This window comes from Brachionichthys hirsutus, chromosome 3, assembly GCF_040956055.1.
Source record: "Brachionichthys hirsutus isolate HB-005 chromosome 3, CSIRO-AGI_Bhir_v1, whole genome shotgun sequence".
Classification (NCBI taxonomy): Eukaryota; Metazoa; Chordata; class Actinopteri; order Lophiiformes; family Brachionichthyidae; genus Brachionichthys; species Brachionichthys hirsutus.
The window spans coordinates 5,174,882-5,193,794 of NC_090899.1; the positions used below are offsets into that span (position 1 = coordinate 5,174,882).

The 18,913-nt window shown below is 50.0% G+C and overlaps 1 protein-coding gene and 1 long non-coding RNA gene across 2 annotated transcripts; one reads left to right on the top strand and one right to left on the bottom strand.

The window, feature by feature from the left end:
• Positions 1-1,186: 1,186 nt before the first annotated feature.
• On the bottom strand, positions 1,187-8,632 carry si:dkeyp-69b9.3 (myocardin). Its single transcript, XM_068760557.1, is given in 15 exon segments — positions 1,187-1,753; positions 1,826-1,880; positions 1,970-2,101; positions 2,204-2,302; positions 2,417-2,980; positions 3,095-3,281; positions 3,337-3,499; positions 3,587-3,752; positions 4,367-4,498; positions 4,626-4,822; positions 4,972-5,097; positions 5,524-5,590; positions 5,867-5,922; positions 6,480-6,533; positions 8,578-8,632. Coding segments are annotated over 15 exon segments (2,502 nt in total). The 3' UTR covers positions 1,187-1,304.
• LOC137917822 (uncharacterized) lies at positions 7,123-11,815 on the top strand. The gene is made up of 4 exons (XR_011106673.1): positions 7,123-7,225; positions 11,258-11,324; positions 11,439-11,628; positions 11,731-11,815. It is a non-coding gene; the product is annotated as an uncharacterized lncRNA (long non-coding RNA).
• Positions 11,816-18,913: the final 7,098 nt, after the last annotated feature.

Genomic DNA, 18,913 nt, shown 5'->3' on the forward strand with positions numbered 1-18,913 from the left:
ACAGTGCATTTTCTCCTGATATCGATGGGAGATTAGAAATGTACAGTAAATAATTAACATCATTAAAACATGTGTGGAATTCACTGCACCGGTGCGGCCTTGGTCTGTAAACTGGTGCGGCTTTGGGCTTTGGTTATAAATTGTGCTATTTCTGGCTTTTTCTGTAGCCGCTGAAGCACCGTGAAGCCGACCAGACACCGTTGGGGGTTAATCAGGCAACAAAATGACCACCTGCTTTTGCAAAGGGGAGGGGGGGGAACTCTCACTTGTCTGATTGGAGCATTTGACTATTTTTGGAGCAGTTGCCTGATTGCTTTTTTGGGAAAATGGTGACTTGAACAGCGTAATGTGGCTGCTCTGATGATTCCACTGGATAACCACACTGGATTCACCGCCAGGCTATAATGTCTGGTCTGAAATGTGGGCACAGAAATCTGGAACTTCCTGTGTCTCTCAGTGAGACACAGGACACACCGATGTGTGTGTGTGTGAGACTCACACACACACACATCCTCACATAAATCAGTCATACAACATACTGCACCTGCAGGCACATTTAACTGTCAGCAGATAACTACATCGTGCATTTGGCACTAATTCTAATGAAAGCATTTGGGTGCCGGCACGTAAAAATGAAAGTAGTCTTGTGTGAGCAATTAGCTAAGCTCACACACATACTCACACATACCCAGAAGCGTACGCCTTCTTGTTTGTGGTTCCCGCCAACTTTCCCTCTCTGCATGCCGACTGTGTGTCTGGCACCCAGGTTAAGGTCTGGAGCCGCATACAAACTGTGCGCTCTGTTTGGATTTCACTCGCTTCCAAATGGGCTTTATGAATGGCTAGAACTCAATGACAGAGTCAACACCAGGGGCCACTCTCAACAGCGGTCTGCAATGAGCTTTGGAGATAAGTCAGAAACAGCCCCCCCCCCCCCCCCCCCAGCTCAGCTAGGAAGCGCGTTTAATGCAATATTCCGCACTAGATGTTCTTTTTTCTTTGCACTGCAAACACGGTGCTGTTCGAGTGTGTCAGTCAACAGATGTGTCGCTTGTTTGCCATTCCTGGCTGAGCCCGAAGTGTTTGTCCTCCTGCCACCCCACCAAAGCTAGCAACGGAGCCGGATCTCGACATTGCGTGGAACCAGCGACTCTGACAGCCTTTCAGTGAAGGATGGATGGATGGTGGAACAATCACATGCCCACAGTGGGATGCACACAGTTATCTCCCTTCATGACCATCGGAAAATACCACACTAGCCTACTGTACATAAAAAGGAGTAGCAGGCATGTGCATGCGAGTCCTCACCACTGCTCTATCATTAGATCCAACACTCGGCTGACATTCAGATCTGAATCCAGACTGAAGTCGGACTCAACAAAAGGTGCCGTCGGTGGAGTAAGAGGGCGAAGGCCGGACGTCAGGGTTTCGAGCCAGTCAGCAGCGTCAAACAGCGTGGGAGCCCGTCGTTTCCGTGACTTTCCACTGGACGACAGAAGAGAGGTGCAGATGGGGGGTGGAGGAGGTGCTGGGATTACCCGGCTGGGGGTTATTACAGCAGGAGACGGGGGGCGCTCCAGCAAGAGAGAGGAGCACAGAGGCGACGGTAGGAAGTTGTCATCCTTACTGTGCAGCTGGGAAGCCTGGGACGAATCGACTTGAGGAGGAGGAGGAGGAAGAGGAAGAGGAAGAGGAGGAGACGAACTGGGGATTGTTTGGGCAGGAGATTTATCATGCAAAACATTAACAGAGCCTGAAAGAGAGGTGGCAAAAACAAATGAGACAATGAAAGAAGTATCAGCGCCATTTAAAATCTAACACTCACCGGCACAAGTTATAGGCTCATCCAGAATGTCATCGATGGACTGACGAGGGTCCATCTGTGGTCGAACATTTGAGGAAAACACTTAAATCCCGATGTACAAAAGGAACTCTGTTAAACGTCCTCCTGTTGATCCCCCAGACTCACCTGTGCTTTCTGGATAGCCTCCTGTAGCTCTTCCTCTAAGCTGCGAACGCCCGTCTGAACAGGGCTTGCTGTGATCTGCACTGGCAGCTCAAAATCCGGGCCAATCATATCACAGGGCTGGCAGCAAAGCACCTGATTAGGAAGCAGCGTTAAATGACCCGAGAGGTGAGGCGCACAGTGCGCTCACCTAAGTTGGATAAATAGATTACGGTCTCTGTAGCGGCTTGCATTTACCTGTGGAAACAGAACCTCTGCCTGTGTGTCTGTTTCTGGTTTGCCTCTAGAGCATCCTGGGTCCTGTTGCAGGAATGGATGAAGGGATCCTCCACAAGACTGGAGAGATATTAATAAACGCGTTAAAGGCTGCAGTTCTGGAAAGCAGCCATCCGGTTAAATCAATCACCCTGCAAGGCATCTTAGATATTTAACTGAGGTGTATTTATTCACCTCATTGCTGGAATCCCTGGACATTCTCCTCATATCCAGATCCACACTGAGCTCCTGCTGCTGCTCGTTCTCGCTTCTCCAGGGAGTTCCACACCGCAGCGGCGAGGAGGACGACATGGGTAGACTCGGACTCTGCGTTTCCGAGGCCGTGCCAGCAGGAACTAGGAAGACGGTGTTGGTAAGGCCGCACTGTTCACCTGCTAGACTGACTGAAGCGCCGTTTGAGAAACAACTCGGGACGGTGTTTAGAACTCCATTCGGAATACCACATGGAGCGTCGCTGAGAATCCTGCTAGGAATTCCCCTGTCCGGGATGTACATCTGTTGGTTTGGGCTGCAGCCGGGTGAGTCTAGTCCTGAGCTGGAGCTTGAGCCGGGGCTCTGGCTGGGGGGCAGTGGCGGGCATGGGGTGAGGGGCTCCAAGCTGGTACCCAGCTGACAAAGAGGGAGAGGGGTGAGGCAGGAGCGGGAAAGCTGGAAGGGGCGGAGACGCTCCAACAAAGTGGGCTTGGTTCCGGACACAGGGAGACCACGCATACGAAGCTGCTGACGCAACTCTGATACCTGTGAAAAGAGAAGAGGGCAGGTGGAAGGCCAGAGGGCATGTAACCACGACAACAGAAAAGGTAATGATACGAAGACATTCTCTGCCTTTGAGTTTTTTAATGATTCACTTACCGTTAGATCGACAAGATTAGCAGGGAGGAGCTCCGGCTTGGAGGCGGGGATTGTGTCCAGAGGGGTGTGATTTGTTGTGGCCGGAGCAGGTTGGGGATTCAGGGGCGTGGCTCCAGAGGACTTCAGGTCACCGTGGTCTCCACTAGGGGATCGACAGAGGCATCAGTATAGGCAAACTATTTGAGGGCTGACATCTCATTGATCAAACCGATAGTCCAGTGGATTAGCTGATACATTATCACATCGATCTGTGTTCATACCTGGACACAACACTGAGCTGCTGCTGCTGCTGCTGGTTCTGAAGGATTTGCAGCTGGAGGAAGACCTGCTGCTGCTTCAGCAGGTGGGAATAGGCTGGGTCCAAAGACTGGGTGGGGACAGGGCTCTTCTGTTTGGCTCCTCCCCCTGGAAAGAAACATTTTAGGCTCATTTCAAACGCCATAAAACCCAACTTTTTGTAGACAAAAGAGCGAAACAAAGCGTTATATGTACCGCCGGTCCCAGACCCTCCTCTCTGGTCTGGAGGAATGTACTGGTGATATTTGAGTTTCTTCATTTTGGGTTTGGAGTCCCGTGGTTTCCGTGGGCGAGGGATATGATTAAAGTTGAGGGAAGTGGGCAAGGAGGAGGAGCTGATGGGGCTGGGAGGCCGAGCTGTCTGCAAAGACAATCATTGCCCACATTTTATAAAACACTAACCAAACTGGCTCTGGTGAGGAATAGCATATGAACGAAAGCACGTGAAAGGCTGAGGTGTTTCGTGATGTTTGACAGTATCGGCCCCTTGTCAGGGTGAAGTTCGGACATGAAATGATGATGACAGAATGTGCTCGTTCTGACATACAGCCATGCTGCTGGTGTGTGAATGCGTTAACCTGCAGGGCAAATACCACACTCCACCAGAAGTGCAAATTGACAGTAATGAATGCAGAGCATTGTGTTTGCCAAAAACAGAGAAAAGGCCAGCCTGTTCGGTTGAAGGCCTCTGCATTAGTCCTTCATTGCTAATTTTGATATTTGCACTAAGCACTTCTCGCCATAGCAAGCGCGTACGGAACGCACACGTACGCAATCAAAGCGTTGTTTTTATGGATGAAAAGGTCGTATTACCATGTCAAATATTATTTATATGCCTGCGTGCTTGAAATTTAAATTATACTTTGCAGATTCAAAAAATGTTTCATAAAAAGACATATTAAAGTTTAAATGAGCCAAACTGAAGCAAAGGGGTTTATTGTGTGAGGGCATTAGCATATACTAACCCCACATTACCTTTGGCAGCAGGGGTGTGGTCTGACAGGTCAGATACATCCCGTTTGGTCTCCCAGCTGTTGCCATGGAGTTTGATTCCACACTCATTGGTTGTCTGATGCCCTCGGTTGCCGGGAGCCATGTCAATCCAGGCTGCAGAGAGAATATCATATTATCAAAGTTGGCATACGAAGCTATTTATAAACACATCAGTCATTTAAAGTCCACCTTAATGGTTTTTATTTAATCAGAGGCCTCCGTCGAAGGTGTTGTTTCTCACCTGAGCATGACTGGGACTGTGGTTCAGGGGTAAACCCACAGCCGAGAAGTCACAGAGTATTTGGTCACCCGAGAGCCCCGGCAGGGAAGGCAGCGCCGGTGACGGGTGAGCGGCGCGCTGCACGGTGGGGGAAGACGAGGAGCAGGAAGAGATGTCATCTTCAAAGACATCAGCAGACAGAGGGAAAGAAGCATGACCTGAGGAAATACAAAGAGAAAGGTGGCAAGGTCAAAGGAGGAGCGGAGGAGGTTTAACGGGAAAATAAACGAGACAAATGCTTGCAGTGGATCAATGACCAAAAAATAAAATAAAATAAAAGCTTTCCTTCAAATGCGTGTCGACTCACGGTTCTCCGAGGACAGCGTGCGCTCCTGCTTTTGCTCCGCAGCTCCCAGTGGGCGTTGGATTCTCTCCGCGTGGTCCTTGGCCTGGCGAGCCCTCTTCTGCTTCTGGGCCCCACACAGAATCCTCCCTGCAGGAGGGGAAGGAAGGAAGGAGGTGCAGATAAATGAGGAGAAGGGAACAGATGGAAGATCAGCAGAGGGATCTCAGACGGTTTGTGATGTGTGATGCACAACAGGGTTGCCACAGGTAGTCAAATTCAAACCAGCAGAGGCCTTAAAAAATAGGAAGCACTCCTGCCCATGGGGAGATTTACTCCCTGGGATGTGAACACACATATGGATACACAACAAATTTAAAAGGGCAGGAAAAGATACATCTGAGATAATGTATAATAAAAATTAAATTACAAGTTCAGAGGGGGGGAATCAGAGGTGAAGAGGTGAGAGGGAGAGATGTGAGTTATGATGAAGAGGAAAAGTGTTTCTGTGCATTTTGCCGAGAGCGTTCAAGCGTGGAAGGAGAGACAGCAACGTTGCTGTAAACAGGGCATCACCTTGTGCAGTTTCAGTGTTCAGACCACTGGGGGGCAACTTCTGAGTGGCACCGTCATCAGTTAGACACTGCATCAGGAAACAGCAGGTCAAAGCAACGCCCAGGGCTCAGATTGTACAATGCAAGTGAAATAGAGCTATGGTCCACATGGGAGAGCATGTCAGTCAATGATGGGGGGGGGTGAGCTCATCATTCATGTTTATTTATTTCTAATGATTGCCGCACTATGTGGCTAAATATCTGTTTTGCTAACATATATAAATGAATCCGAATTGTAAAAATGTTCTATTTATTTGTTCGCATGTGATATCAGAGAAAGGGGGGGGGGGGGGGGGGCGACTCACCAGAGCTTCACTCTGATCTTTCTCTGCTTTCAGAGGGAGGCAAGCAGATTTTAACCCTATGGAGTGAGAAAAAAGAAGAAGAAGTGACGTGAGTGGATGAAAATATAGTTTTGTCGCTGTCGTTTTGAAAAAACACTAATCAAGTAAGAGCATCTCTGGTGAATCCGTGCACAAACAAAGCACTTCCTGCCTTCAGCTCATTGCTTCGGGTTGACAGGGAAGCTCAGGCGTTCTTCTGTGGCCGCCTGGCACTTCAGCTGCAGCACGGTTTCACAAGGAATCGTTCTATCAGCATTGTTTGTTGAAGGTAAGGAACTAATCAAGTAGATAAACTCTACAGCAGGGCCACATTGAACTTTATATTGAACTAAAGTGAGACCTGAAACAATCAGAGGCTTCAAAGGGCATCGCTAGACATAAAATTAGGCTCTAAAACTGAAATCAAAGGAAAGTAAATGCTAATCCATATTGCAGAACCTACAAAGGCCTTTATCAATCAATAGCCAATCATCTGTCAGTGAAAAGAGATGACCTAAAGATCATCAATATGACATCCAATCTGCAGTCGTAGCGTATGGATCGATCGTAACGTTAATGATAGACGCAGACTTACCACGGTCTGCATTGATTTCGCTCTGCCTCCTGTTCTGGATCCTCAGCTGCAGGACTGACAGACAAAGACCAGAGCTGATTATTATCAACGATGACATAACTGAAGTTACACTGATTGAACAGGAAGTTAGTTTGACTTCTCACATGAGGACAAAAGAATCTGGGGCGGCGGTAAAGAGAGGATGATCACAGGAAATTGACATGACCTTGTAATTTATATTACCTCATGACTTTGCAATGCTTGTAGATTATATTTCCCCTCACAAGCTAATGAATATCTACACACAGAGCGTGTGTGCACCAGGACGCACCAACAGGTGAAGGAGGGCACATCCAGGCCCGCTAAACCGAGCGTTACACGCCTGGTGCGCTTTGAGAATGGGGGCAGACCTGAGGAGGGGAGGCGAGGACTGCACAGTGGGTGTAGGGCAGCGACTATTTATCTCTCAGGATGTCTATTTCTGTTGGTCCCATCCCCCCTTTCAGCTGTCCCGGCCTCTCCACACGCCATCCCTTCTAGCTCACGTCATTATCATGTGTGTGCGGCTAATATACTCCTCCTGCTTTCTCACATCTCTGACAGCTCAAAACAAATTTTAAGGATGTAGAAATGTGCATTTAGAGCAGATTAACAAGCTGGGCCGCGTCCCCGTAGTAGTGAGTTAGGGAAGCAGCGCTGGCCACACTATAGTTTCTGTTTGATTGCTCTGGATGGACGTCGACATTCATCACATAACAAGCCATGGGGTCAGTCCTGCGTTAAATCTGAGGGTCGCTGTGAAAGGATTAACAAGTTAAGACAAAATAAACATATTTGTACAAATTATCTTCTCACATTTCGTAGAAAATATGGCCAATTTTCACTTATCAGGAATCCTTCAAAAAGTCAAATTGAAACATTTCAGACAGGTTGGAAACCTTTTATACCCCCGCAAAGAAGGTTACGTCTGTTTGCTGCTTGGTTGTTTCGTCATCAGAATAGACAGCACTAAATGTTGGGGGGAAAAAAAACGCTTTCTTATGTTCTCAGGCGATAATGCATGGATACGGAATAGTCAGGCGTTTTTAGGGTTGCTATTCATGAGAGTGTCCGTCGTGGTAAGGCTTGTTTTAATTAAAGGGAACTGTCGGGCCTTGGCAGAGGAACAGACTTCGCTGAATCCCACTCTGGGTTTACAACAAGGATAATATTTTAACGCTGATCGTAACACAACTCACATAAAACCTGGCTGATGGAGCCTCGTGTTGATTCCACGTTAGTTTGTCGGCTTCATTATCCCTCAGGTTCTGTTCAGTCCCGCTTCCCAGCAGAGCCTATAGAATAATGCCTTCCAGCAGGTGCTTTTACACATCGGGGCCTATCTTTGTGTCGTTTCCTCGCCTGCGTATTTTACCAGTCGTTAGCGACAGCTGCTTGGAAACCCGACAGCAGCTGCTACAAACTGGAGGAAAACCTGCATTATGCTGCTCTGGAAAGTTCCCTGCTGTTTGTCACAGAACGCTCGCTGTCCACAGGAGGCTGGGAAACAGCACAGGATCATAACTGCAATATCATTAAAATGCAGTAATATATAATATACTGGATTATTCTGCTATAATCATCAATATTTTTGCAGTTGCTAATTAGTGTCCACAACATTAATTTTACACCCTTACATGAATAAAAATGTAGTGCTCTTACTTATAGTGATATATGAGTAGTTCCTCCACCACCACCATAAATCAAGTTTAATGGGGTTTTAAATGTTAAAGAGATGCCTCCTATTTAAGGTCTTCTGTCTGGCAACATGCGTAACAACAATCTGGTGCCTGCCGTGGTTTGAGTGTCGCTCTGTGACACGCTCAGAGCTTTAGCTGTGGGCTCAACTGTCCTCACCTCCACTCAAGACATCTCTGTGGGCAGCAGAAAATCCATTCAAAGCCTTTATGCAATCGATCACATGGCGACATGGCCGACCAGCCAATTACCTTCGCGAGAACCTCACCTATAATAATGATGCTAATGTTGCCAATTATGAGCCAGGCGTAAAGCCGCTGTTGCTGGGAGAGAACTCTGTCTCTCCTTTAATTGGCGTGAGTCTAGACGCCGGCGTCCTCACCTGAACGGAACTTGTTCCGGATGAGAAGTGACCTCTCGGAGGCCAGCAGTGTCATGGCGGAGGAAGCCAGGGAGTGGAGGAGAGGAGGAGAGAGAGAAGGTTCCTGGTGCTGCTCTACCAGGAGGAATGGCGCTCTCTCCTTCTGTCTCTCGCTGTTCGGCAGAGAAAGAGGAAGCAGGGGGGGGGGGAGAGACAGACGCTTGTTCATCTGCTGATAGACACAAACCAATACTGATAATGGCAGAAATAGACTGAGAGCAAAATAGAGACGCAGAGCAGCAGGCCACACAAGCACACCTACGGAGGCTGAAACAGACAGGCAAGAAGACTTTTGGCCCGAAAGAAGGGGAAGAAGGGGCGAAGAGGAGAGGCAAAATAAAAGCCCCTGCAGGGAGCGAAGATATCCGAGCTGGAGGACACTGATCGTGGCAGATAGACATGGACTTACAGCGGCGAGCAACACGTGTGTCCAAGTGTCTCTCATACAGACATCTACATAAGACGCATCGCGACACACAAACGAACCTTTCAGGGATATTGATTTGATCTGGCCAGCCACACAACACCCAGAGGAAGGTTGTTAGAGGGAAACGGACAAGCACACACACACACACACACACACACACACACACACACGCTTTCAAGAGCTGAGCTTGTGTGTAAAAAATAACTCCAGAGCTCTTCCTGTTCCCTGTCCTGTAAATGCATACACCTTGGTTATTTACACTATCAGGATCCCCCCCCCCCCCCGCCCCCCCCCCAAAAAAACAAAAGAAAAACGGCCACATGGCTGAAATCAAATAAAGGGATTGATTGAGATTTCTTGTCTGACACAGGATTTTCATGGTCGAGCAGTGAGTCACAGGAAAACACCGAGAGAATAAAAGCAAGAGAATGAAAGGGAATACTTACAGGACGAGAGAGAATTGAGTCCCTCGGGGGGGGAAATGGATTGGATTTAAGATTTAATTGAGAGAGGTGCGAGATAGAGGAAGAGAGGAAAACAGAGAACTCCGCCGTGCGTTTAATGACGATTTCTTTCTTTCATGTTCTTTTCATATCCTTTTTTCTTTTGCCCCCCCCCGCCCTTCCACCACTTCTGAATTTCTCTGCCTTCCTTTTTTTCCTTCCTAAAGGTGAAGTGCGACGAGGAAAGAGGATCCTTCGTCCCCCTACGATAAATATTCACCCGCTCTACCTCTGCCTCGCTCTCTCTGCCTCTATCCCGAGCCACTCCAAAGCATCCTGGATCTTTGGTGGCAACTGTGAGCGACTGTCAAAGTTTTAGCCCTCCCTCTCCGTGGCCTCGCCCCCCCCCCCCCCCTCCCAATGACATCTGCTGCTGACTGACTGATTGAGGAGCAGATTCAAAGACAATGAGCATTTCTTGTGTTTGTTTGCACATATCTGGGACAAGAGTAGACACACCGATGACCCGATTGCAGCTCCTTAATGTTAGGAGCTGAACTGTAACGTGGTTTAACGGACACAGAAGTGAAGGCAGGCTAAAGGGACGAGAAAAGCCCGGGGGTGGCTTGGACTGGCATCAAACATTGTACTGTAGCAGGACAGGACTACAGGCTCATATGTTCCAGTCAAGATACCTTTAGCTCAGCCTCTTGTGTGTGTGTGTGTGCGTGTGTGTGTGTGTGTGCGTGTGCGTGTGTGTGTGTGTGTGTGCGTGTGCGTGTGTGTGTGTGTGTGCATACGAGTGTATGGCACGACAGAGAATCACAGGTCAATAAGGCAGCATCCATCAGTGTATAGTTTACAGTTTGCGTCAGCACTAGTGCTCAACAAAATCATTTGAGGTTCACCTTTCTGTTCGCCTTCCTAAGAAACTTGGGTGAAAATGTAGGAGAGTGTGTGTGTGTGTGTGTGTGTGTGTGTGTGCGTGTGCCTGCCTTTAGGCTGCAGGGGTGAGGGGGTGGGGGCGAGGTTGTAGCCGGAGCACCTGTTCTGTCGATTTGACAGACAGGTCTGCGTGTGCTGGTTCAGCATGTCATAGAGAGGGGGAGACAGAGAGGGGAGGTAGAGGGGGGGGGGGGGGGGGGAGGTAGAGAGGGTGAGGCAGCAAACGCATCACGCGTCACCATGGGCACAGCGAGAGTCGGGAAACGAGGGAAGAAGGTGACACTGCTTCCGTTTGATCAGGAAAGAAACGCCCTGGTGGTGCGAGCTAATGGAGCATACGATGATTTCATAGCCGCCGTTTGGACGCCTCTACTGGGTTTTTTTTCCTCTTATAAAGCCTAACCTTTAACATTTTCCTTTCCCCTGCACTGTAAATGGATTTACACACGTCACACATCACACAGCAGTTCTGACAGCAGGTGACATTATCGAGGGAAAGGTGATGTAATTGGTTCTACACCCTATCCTCTGCGGCCCGGTCGCCCTTTCTGATTAGCACCTGTTACTCTCCTTCTTCCTGTCTCACCCACTGTGCTCACACACACACACACACAGTTGTAATCCTGCACTGCGATGAGCGAGGAGGCGTGCATGCTGTCGCTGTTAGATATCATATTTCCTCGCGCGCTTCTGGACTCGCATTGCAAAAGCGGAGTCGCTGTGGAGCATCATTAGAATGAAAGTCAGAGGATTCCTACGTCAGATCCTTCTCTGCTGCTGAAACTGGCGAGCTCTCGCTGAGCCCTCTCTGTCTTCTGCTTTTCAGTGCAGTGGAAGTATTCCTCTGACAGACAGCACGGCGAATGAACCAGTACGTGCAGCACATCACAAGTGTGAGTGTGCCCTCATATGGCAGAACTGTGCAAACACCGAGAAGGCACGACTCCGTCGGTGGTGATTTTATCTCACCGTCGTTTATGACGCTACGCTACGTTTATGCTACCCAGAGGCCCTGCTGCCGGCTCTACGGCGCGAAGGCCGGAGAGCACGCCGACCCCACAGACCGCTGTCTGTCCATCATCCATCCGTCTGTCAGTCGCCGCGCTTTGATGCGCAAGTGCAACCTCCAGTCCTGCAGAGGCGCTCTCTGAACGCACAAGTCTGCAGCCGTGCTGCTGAAATCGCACACCTGGGCAGGTGAGTATTCATCATCATCACCAATTTAATGGGCGACCTCTCAGTGACCTCAATAATTCGTATGCGTCTCTTCCATTGGCTACCACGACGTCTTTAACAAAGAGGGCAGCGAATCAGAATGAGCGCAACGTGTGGGCAAGATCAGTCGGCTCTTCTGCTGTCATATTTATCATTACCTCATGGAGTCATGGTCCAAGTCATCCGATAGGAATGCTCGTCTTTGGCGCCCTCTAGCGGTTGTCTCTTTGTTTTTACAGTTATATAACTTTACAGTTTATATTTTGCAGAAACAAGAGAAAGAAGTCAAGTAGCTTTAAAAAATGAGGCCGTTTTATCAAAATTATTTTAGAATCCTGTAAATCCAGTATTGTCAACAGATTAGCTCGTTAAATAAAATAAAATAAAAATAAAAAATACAATAAAATATTTTTTCATGTCTATTTAATCAAATAAGCCATTTAGAGAAAACAATTGTTACATAATTTTTTATTGTTCACATTGTTCCAGGCGGATCTAGTAGATGAGAAATAACAAATTCCCTCCATAAAGGTGGTTCTGTTTTTGCTGGCCTTTACCAAGACTGGAATTAGCAGTGGACAAACGGATCTGCAGTATCTTCAAAAGCTACGAATGTAGATCCAGAAGAAACAGCCATTACTCAAAGTGTGCTTTTTGTGAACAAGTTCTAAACTAATGAGATCAATGTGAATTCTAAACAGGCTTTAAGTCTGTGTCAAACAAATAAAGAGGGAATTTTTGAATCTTTATAGTTCAAGATGTACACAGAAACGTTTTGCTGGTTTCTCTGTTTTAGTCAGGTAAGGATGAAAATGTTAAAATACGGTTTATTAAAGTGTTCCTTCAGTTTTATCACAGCTTATAGCACTCCACTGGAGCAGCGTACTCCTCGGTCGACCTCTGCTCTTCAGCACTTCCTCCAACCCTCTGTATAAAAGGAGTTTGCAAAACTCAGCTACGATGAATCCGGCGGCGACTCGAAATGGACAGCGCAGAAATAAGGAATGGGACCGCTAAGAGGATTCAGTCAGGTCACTTGAGCGATACAGTATTTAATAACTTATCTGGAGCTTAGTTCTGTTGGGCTCCGGGGACTAAATGGAGCAGAACATTTAGCTATTTTATAAACTCAATTACTCCATGAGGACAATCCAGCAGATGCATGCATCAAGTGTTTTATTTGTCTCACAAAGATCCATGCAGAATCTCACTTCATCTTTGGTAATTCATGTGGAACAGAAAATAAATCCAAAGACAGCTCGGCTCTTCTCCTCAGAGTTCTGCGTGGCTAAAATCTTTGCATGAAAAGCCTTTTTAAATATATTTATTTGGGCATCCGTGTGCAAAAGACACAAATGAAAAGAAGCCAAAGATCTAGTTACTTTTGACCAGATTTAATTCAAATAAGTTAACATGTTATATTCAAGCAAAAAAAAAAAAACAAATCTGAATACAATATCCATGATCAAATAAATCCAAACTTACTTTCATCCTCTCGTACAAGGGGAACACACACATTTGACAGCTGCAACAAATTAAGACATACAAATCTTTCACCTCCTAAAAGGTGAAAAGTTAAATTAAAAGGGGTAAAAAAAAATGTCTCACAGTGTCTTCGACAGTAAAAAAGATAGAGTCCATCATTCACGTGAAATAGTGCAGCTCTTACACAAAGTACTCTTTACACACACACACACACAAGTTGTTTAGAGTAAATAAGTTATCCTTTTTCAGAGCACTTGAGGGTTTTTATTATGGATTGTATGGAAATGCCACGTTAGAATAATATTAGAATTTATATATGGAAGTTGAAAAAAGATTTAAAGCAAAAGCTTTTCTTTTCTTAGAAGCAACTTTTGTTCGTACCGGAAGCTTGCAGGTCGTGTAAGGCTCCAAATACGGAGCTTTGGGACATCACAGCTCGAAGAAAAGTCACTCAACCAACGTTGGATATTATCGTAAATGACTAAATAAATATGAACCAACTGTTTGCAATAACCAAGTCAGACAGGAACAGTTGAAAGTCAAATTCAACTGCTTTTGAGTTTCTGTCTACGTTCAACACAATTTAGGTAATTAAGTCCTATTGATCTAAGCTCCCGTCCCGCAGAGCCATGAAGGAGCACCGACATTCCATTCCTATGGAGCAGCTGTATGTCTGGAGGGGGGGGGGGGCGTGAAGCAGAGCAGCTGCTCAAAGGTGCTAGAAGGCTGCGCCGCCTAAAGGGTACGAAGGATCAGGAAATCCTACAAGGAAACGTCTCAAGTGGACATTCCAAATGGACAGAAATCCCAAGCAGACCTCAAAGACCAGTCTGGAGTGACGCGTCCACAATCACTCTGAAGCACACAGAAGATCTCCGGCGGGATTTGAAGAAGGTGACAAATACTACGGAACCGGAGTCCACAAAGAATGGGCCAAGATTCCTCGGGGGACGCCGCTAGAAGCTGCCGTCTGGAGACACGGTCTCCGAGCAGCAGCGAAAGCAAGAGATCCACTTGCTGTTAAAGGTTTGGATCATTCAAAGGCGGCGGTCAACAATGAAAACAGCGTTTTGTGTTTGCCGTGAATCCCAGAAATACAACAGCGGCTGAAAGACTGGACATGGAACGGGAATAGTATCCGTTCATACTTAGAAATTACCTTCAAAGATAAATAAATATTGCAAATACTCCCTTTTCTCGAATGTTAATTAGTGAACAAGCCAAACACAATCGCCCTTCCTCATCTTCCTCTTCACTGTGAAGTCAATGCGTGAACAAGCTCGCTACGTTTCCTCCTCGGACTCGGAGTTCTCCAAATTAGACACGGTGGAGTTGTACCATTCGGCACTCTCCTCTTCCTCCTGTACCGTTGAGCCGCCGCCGCCACCGCCCTCGTCCTCATCTCGTAGGCCGCCTCCTCTTCGTTCGTTCAGCATCTCCACGGCGACCTGGTGGTACGGGTGTTTGCGTTTGGTGTGTCGGCGCAGCGTGTTGCGCTCGGCGAACCGGGTGTGACACAGTTGGCACTGATAGGGTTTCTCTCCGGTGTGCACCCTCTGGTGGCGCTGGAGCTCGCCGGCCTCCCTGAAGCGCTTGGTGCAGATGGGGCACTGGAAGTTCCTCTGGCCCGTGTGGATGTGCTTGTGTCTCTGCGGAGGGGAAATAAAAAAATTGTGAAACGAGCATTCGAAACAAAGTCAAAAGCGCCGCGGCATCTTTCAGCAACGCTTCCTGCTGGCTCAATGTCAGGCCCTCTCATAGACACACAGGTAAACCTGCCACCTGCCCCAGCATACACACACACACACACACACACACACAGCTAGCAGCTTAGCATAATGGAGCATTTATCTCCAGCCTCAGGAGTTCAAGGAGAGTGCAGCGAGTTTAATTCATCACAAGATCACAAACACAAACACAAAAACTCAATGTCTGCCTCTAAAATCGCTCGACAGACGGCGACGTCCAATGAAACGACGGTTCTGCACTGACCTGCAGGTGGCTGGAGCGCTTGAAGGCTTTGCCGCACTGATGACAAACGTGAGGCTTCTTCTGCGAGTGCGTGATGGCGTGGCGTTCGAGGTCAGAGAGGTAAAAAAAGACCCGCGGGCACAGCGGGCAGTACAGCACCCTGCGAGGGTTCATGGCGTTGGGTGATGCGCCTGAAGTCAGAGCGTCCAGCGGGTCCAACGGGTCCAGAGCGTCCAGCGGGTCCAGCGGGTCCAGCGGGTCCAGGGGATTCAGTTTGGTCTCGGCGGAGGGGGAGGGCGGAGCGGCAGCGCTGCAGAAGTAAAGGTGGTCATCCAGCGGTAAATGCTGAGACTGCAGACGAGGTGGGTCAGACTGGGCCTCCGATTGGGCCTCGGAGCCGGGCTCAGCCGAGGGGTCAAAGGTCAAACTTGCAGACTGCGGACGTGGGGAGGATGCTGTAGAATCCGATGGCTTGTTTTCGTTTGAGACTTCTTCGGCAGATATGGCTTCACTTCCAGAGTTGGAATGAAGGAGGGCCGTCATGCCGCCGCCGCTGTCGTTGTTGTTGTTGTTGTCCTTCTGGAGAGCTGGAGAGGACGTCCCAACCGGGACAGAGGCGAGAACAGAGCCGGAGCTGATGCCGTTGACCCCTGAAAGGATGACGGGGGCGTTACCGGGGCTCAGTCTGATGACGGGGCGGGACAGCGGCGACCCCAAGGCGCTGACCTGACCGCAGGACAAAGGGAGACAGACCGGAGACGACGTCGCCGTGATCTGGGACAACCGGCCAGTTGAAGCGTCCAGGACAGCAACAGGGGTGGACGTAGAGACAGCGTCGCCGGAGGAAGAGGGTACAGACGAAAGAAGAAGAAACACGGCGGTCGCGGGACCGGGTGAAGTCCGGGTCACAGAAAGGGGAAGAGCGAGACCCATCGGAGCCGAGGAAGAGGAGGATGGCAGGAGGAGAATCGGAGCGTTTGGGGAAGACTTCGCGAGGGTTGGAACGGAAGCCCCAGCAGAAGAGGAGGGGACAGCTTTGACCTTTGACTCAGGTGTCTTTGGGGGACCCGACTTTGTGGAGACTTCTGGCGTCTCCGTGTGACCAACAACTAAAGATGGAGAGTCCGTCCCAGGGGCTGGGGAGGGGCAGACATCCCCCGAAGGTGCGTTTAGCAAGCCATCGAAGCCTCGGGCGGCGCCGCACGCCGTCATCGACGCCATTCGTGGAGAGCGCCCCCCTCCCACCCCTGCTGAAGCGGCCAAATTTGAGTGAGGGTCCCCCGAGGCGGAAGCGTCGACGAGCGGGGTCTTGAGTCCGAGAGTATACGGGATTCCCTGGTCATCGATGAGGAGGACGCTTTCAGCGTCGCCGCCTCCTGAGGAGGACGGCGAGAGCAGCTCCGTGCCGTCCATACAGAACAAAGAGTCCCCGCCGTCAAGCTCATCGTCCTCCTCGACGACGTCTCTGTCCCCGTCTCCTTCATATTCATCTACTTCCATGATCAGGGAGCTCTCGAAGCCGGAGTCCACCAGGAAGCGTCCGCATGTCCTCTCTGGACTGTCCTGCTTGTTGGGGAAACTCAGGTCCAGCGGCTCCATCTGCTCGTCCACACAGACGTCCTCAAACGTCTCGCAAGAGTTCAGCTCCGTTTCTCGCAACGTTAGAGGAATATTCTCCTCGATTCCCGCCTCTGGAGTTTCCACTTTCCTTCCCGGTGCTTCAGATGAAGAAGTGCTGGAGGTTAAAGACGTCTCCGATCCGTCTGTCTGGACTCTAGAGTCCCAAATGTCTCTCTCTCGCCACACGTCTTCCCTCGTCTCCGTCTCAAGGAACGACTCTGTGACTTCTTGGATTTCTCCTTCGTTATTAACGGTCTGCGTTTTACCGTTTTCCGGGACCTCTGCTCCCGACGAGACTAAAAAGGTTCCTCTAAACCCCGAGAGAGGAAAGTCTTCGGTCAGACGGGCGGCGCCGTCAGCCGTCGGTCTCTGGCGCCGCCTCGGAACGACGACTTTCAGCGCGATTGGTTTGCCGTGCAACTCGGGACGACTGGACTCGCCGAGCTCGCCCGTCGCCCGAGCGGCTGGCACAGATGTCCCGCCCACCTCTGGCTCATTCCCACTGATTGGTGGAACGTCGGGCCCGACGGTCGCGGCCGCCTCGACAGGGCTGGACGGGGGGTCACCCGGTGGCGTGCAGGGGACGGGGTCCAGGAGCACATGGGTCACCGGCCCAGAGCTGCCATTTGGGACATCCAGGTTGGCACCGGTGACGACTGGAGCCAACTGAGAAGCCATTCTGGGGGCACACCCATTTATAGTTCTATAAAAGTAGGGATCAAACCATTGAGACACCTTTAATTACATCCGCATACAAATGAGGGAATGAAGCACACGCCCCGTTAATGTTAACTAGATTATTATTATAGCAATAAACAGCCTCACGTGGAAGAAGCAGCGCACGCGCACGCGCACACACCGACCTGTTCCACCGGCTACCTTACGTTACATTATCCTAATTTCTATCTTACCGAATCGTCGACGAGAGCCGCCGCTCCTTCCGGTAAACGCACCGGAACGCAGGCGGAAGGAGGGTCCGAACGACGGAAGCCGAATTAAATTCTCTCCCAGGACGAAACGCGAACATTTCCCCGAATCGTTCCTCTACCGATGCAATGTTTATATATCGCGCTGCAGGAGACGCGCCTCCCGTGCACGTGAACGAGGACGGGACCGAGGCGCTCGTCCGCCATTACGTTCAGTCCGAGGTCCGAAACGCGAACGTCGTCCAGCCGCGTGCGCGCCGCGCGTTGACAGCTCCTCGGACCGGGGACAACGACGTCACCAAGGCGGCGAGAGAAACGCGTGTGTTCCGCGCAGCGTGGCGCTGCTCCGTCCTCTGCGTGCGTGTGTGTGTGTGTGTGTGTGCGTGTTTCTCCTCGGACCTCCAGCCAGCCATTTTGCAGCCGAGGGTCCGAGACACGGAGCGTAAACCGGAACCTCGGGGCAAACTTTCCGGAGACGAGGGCGAGGCCCCGCCGCCGGACGCGGAGCGGACAGACCGGAAGAGCCGTTTAAACCTGCATCCTAAACTATAGTCCGCCATCAGGCGCTGCGCGCGCGGGGACCGGCTTACCGTGCTGGGAGCGCTTCCGGAGGACCAAATATGTCCGTGCAGCGTAAAGGGTGACGCTGCGAACGCCGATGGGAGGGCGGGGTCAAGGGGAGTTGCTATGGCGCCGCAACCTACCGGGTCCGAGCAGCAGCCATGTTCAGCCTATGGGGGGGGTTGAACCCGCAGCCCCGCAAAGAAAGGCTCTGTGTGCGGTGCGGTGCGGGTTAGAATAGACGGGGGGAGGGAGAGGAATGAAGTGACCCCCCCAAGCGGAGTGTTAAAAAAAAGGAAACCAGAAAGAGGGTTTTTTTTTTTTGGCATTACTTTATTAAAAATTAACCCTTACAAGCCTGAAGACTTGATGCGTCATGCTCAACGGAGAGAGAATAAAAGGTGGCCCAGCGAGCGATCACAGAGTCCAGACAGGAAGTGCGGCCGTCATTGCAGGTGTCGCTGACGTCACGGTGAAGGGGTCGCGTTTACAGCACGTCACGCAGCGGCTCAAGCCGGGGGGGGGGGGGGGGGGGGTTGTAGGTTCACCTGCAGGGCTTGCAGGAGGGGAGTGGCAAAGGGCCATACAAGCACAGGCATCCTTCAGGCTTGAACAGACCATAATCACAGCATAGATACATGAAGAAAGCTGCTCTTTGTTGGAGGGGGGGGGGACACACACACACACCCCCCCCCCCCCCCCCT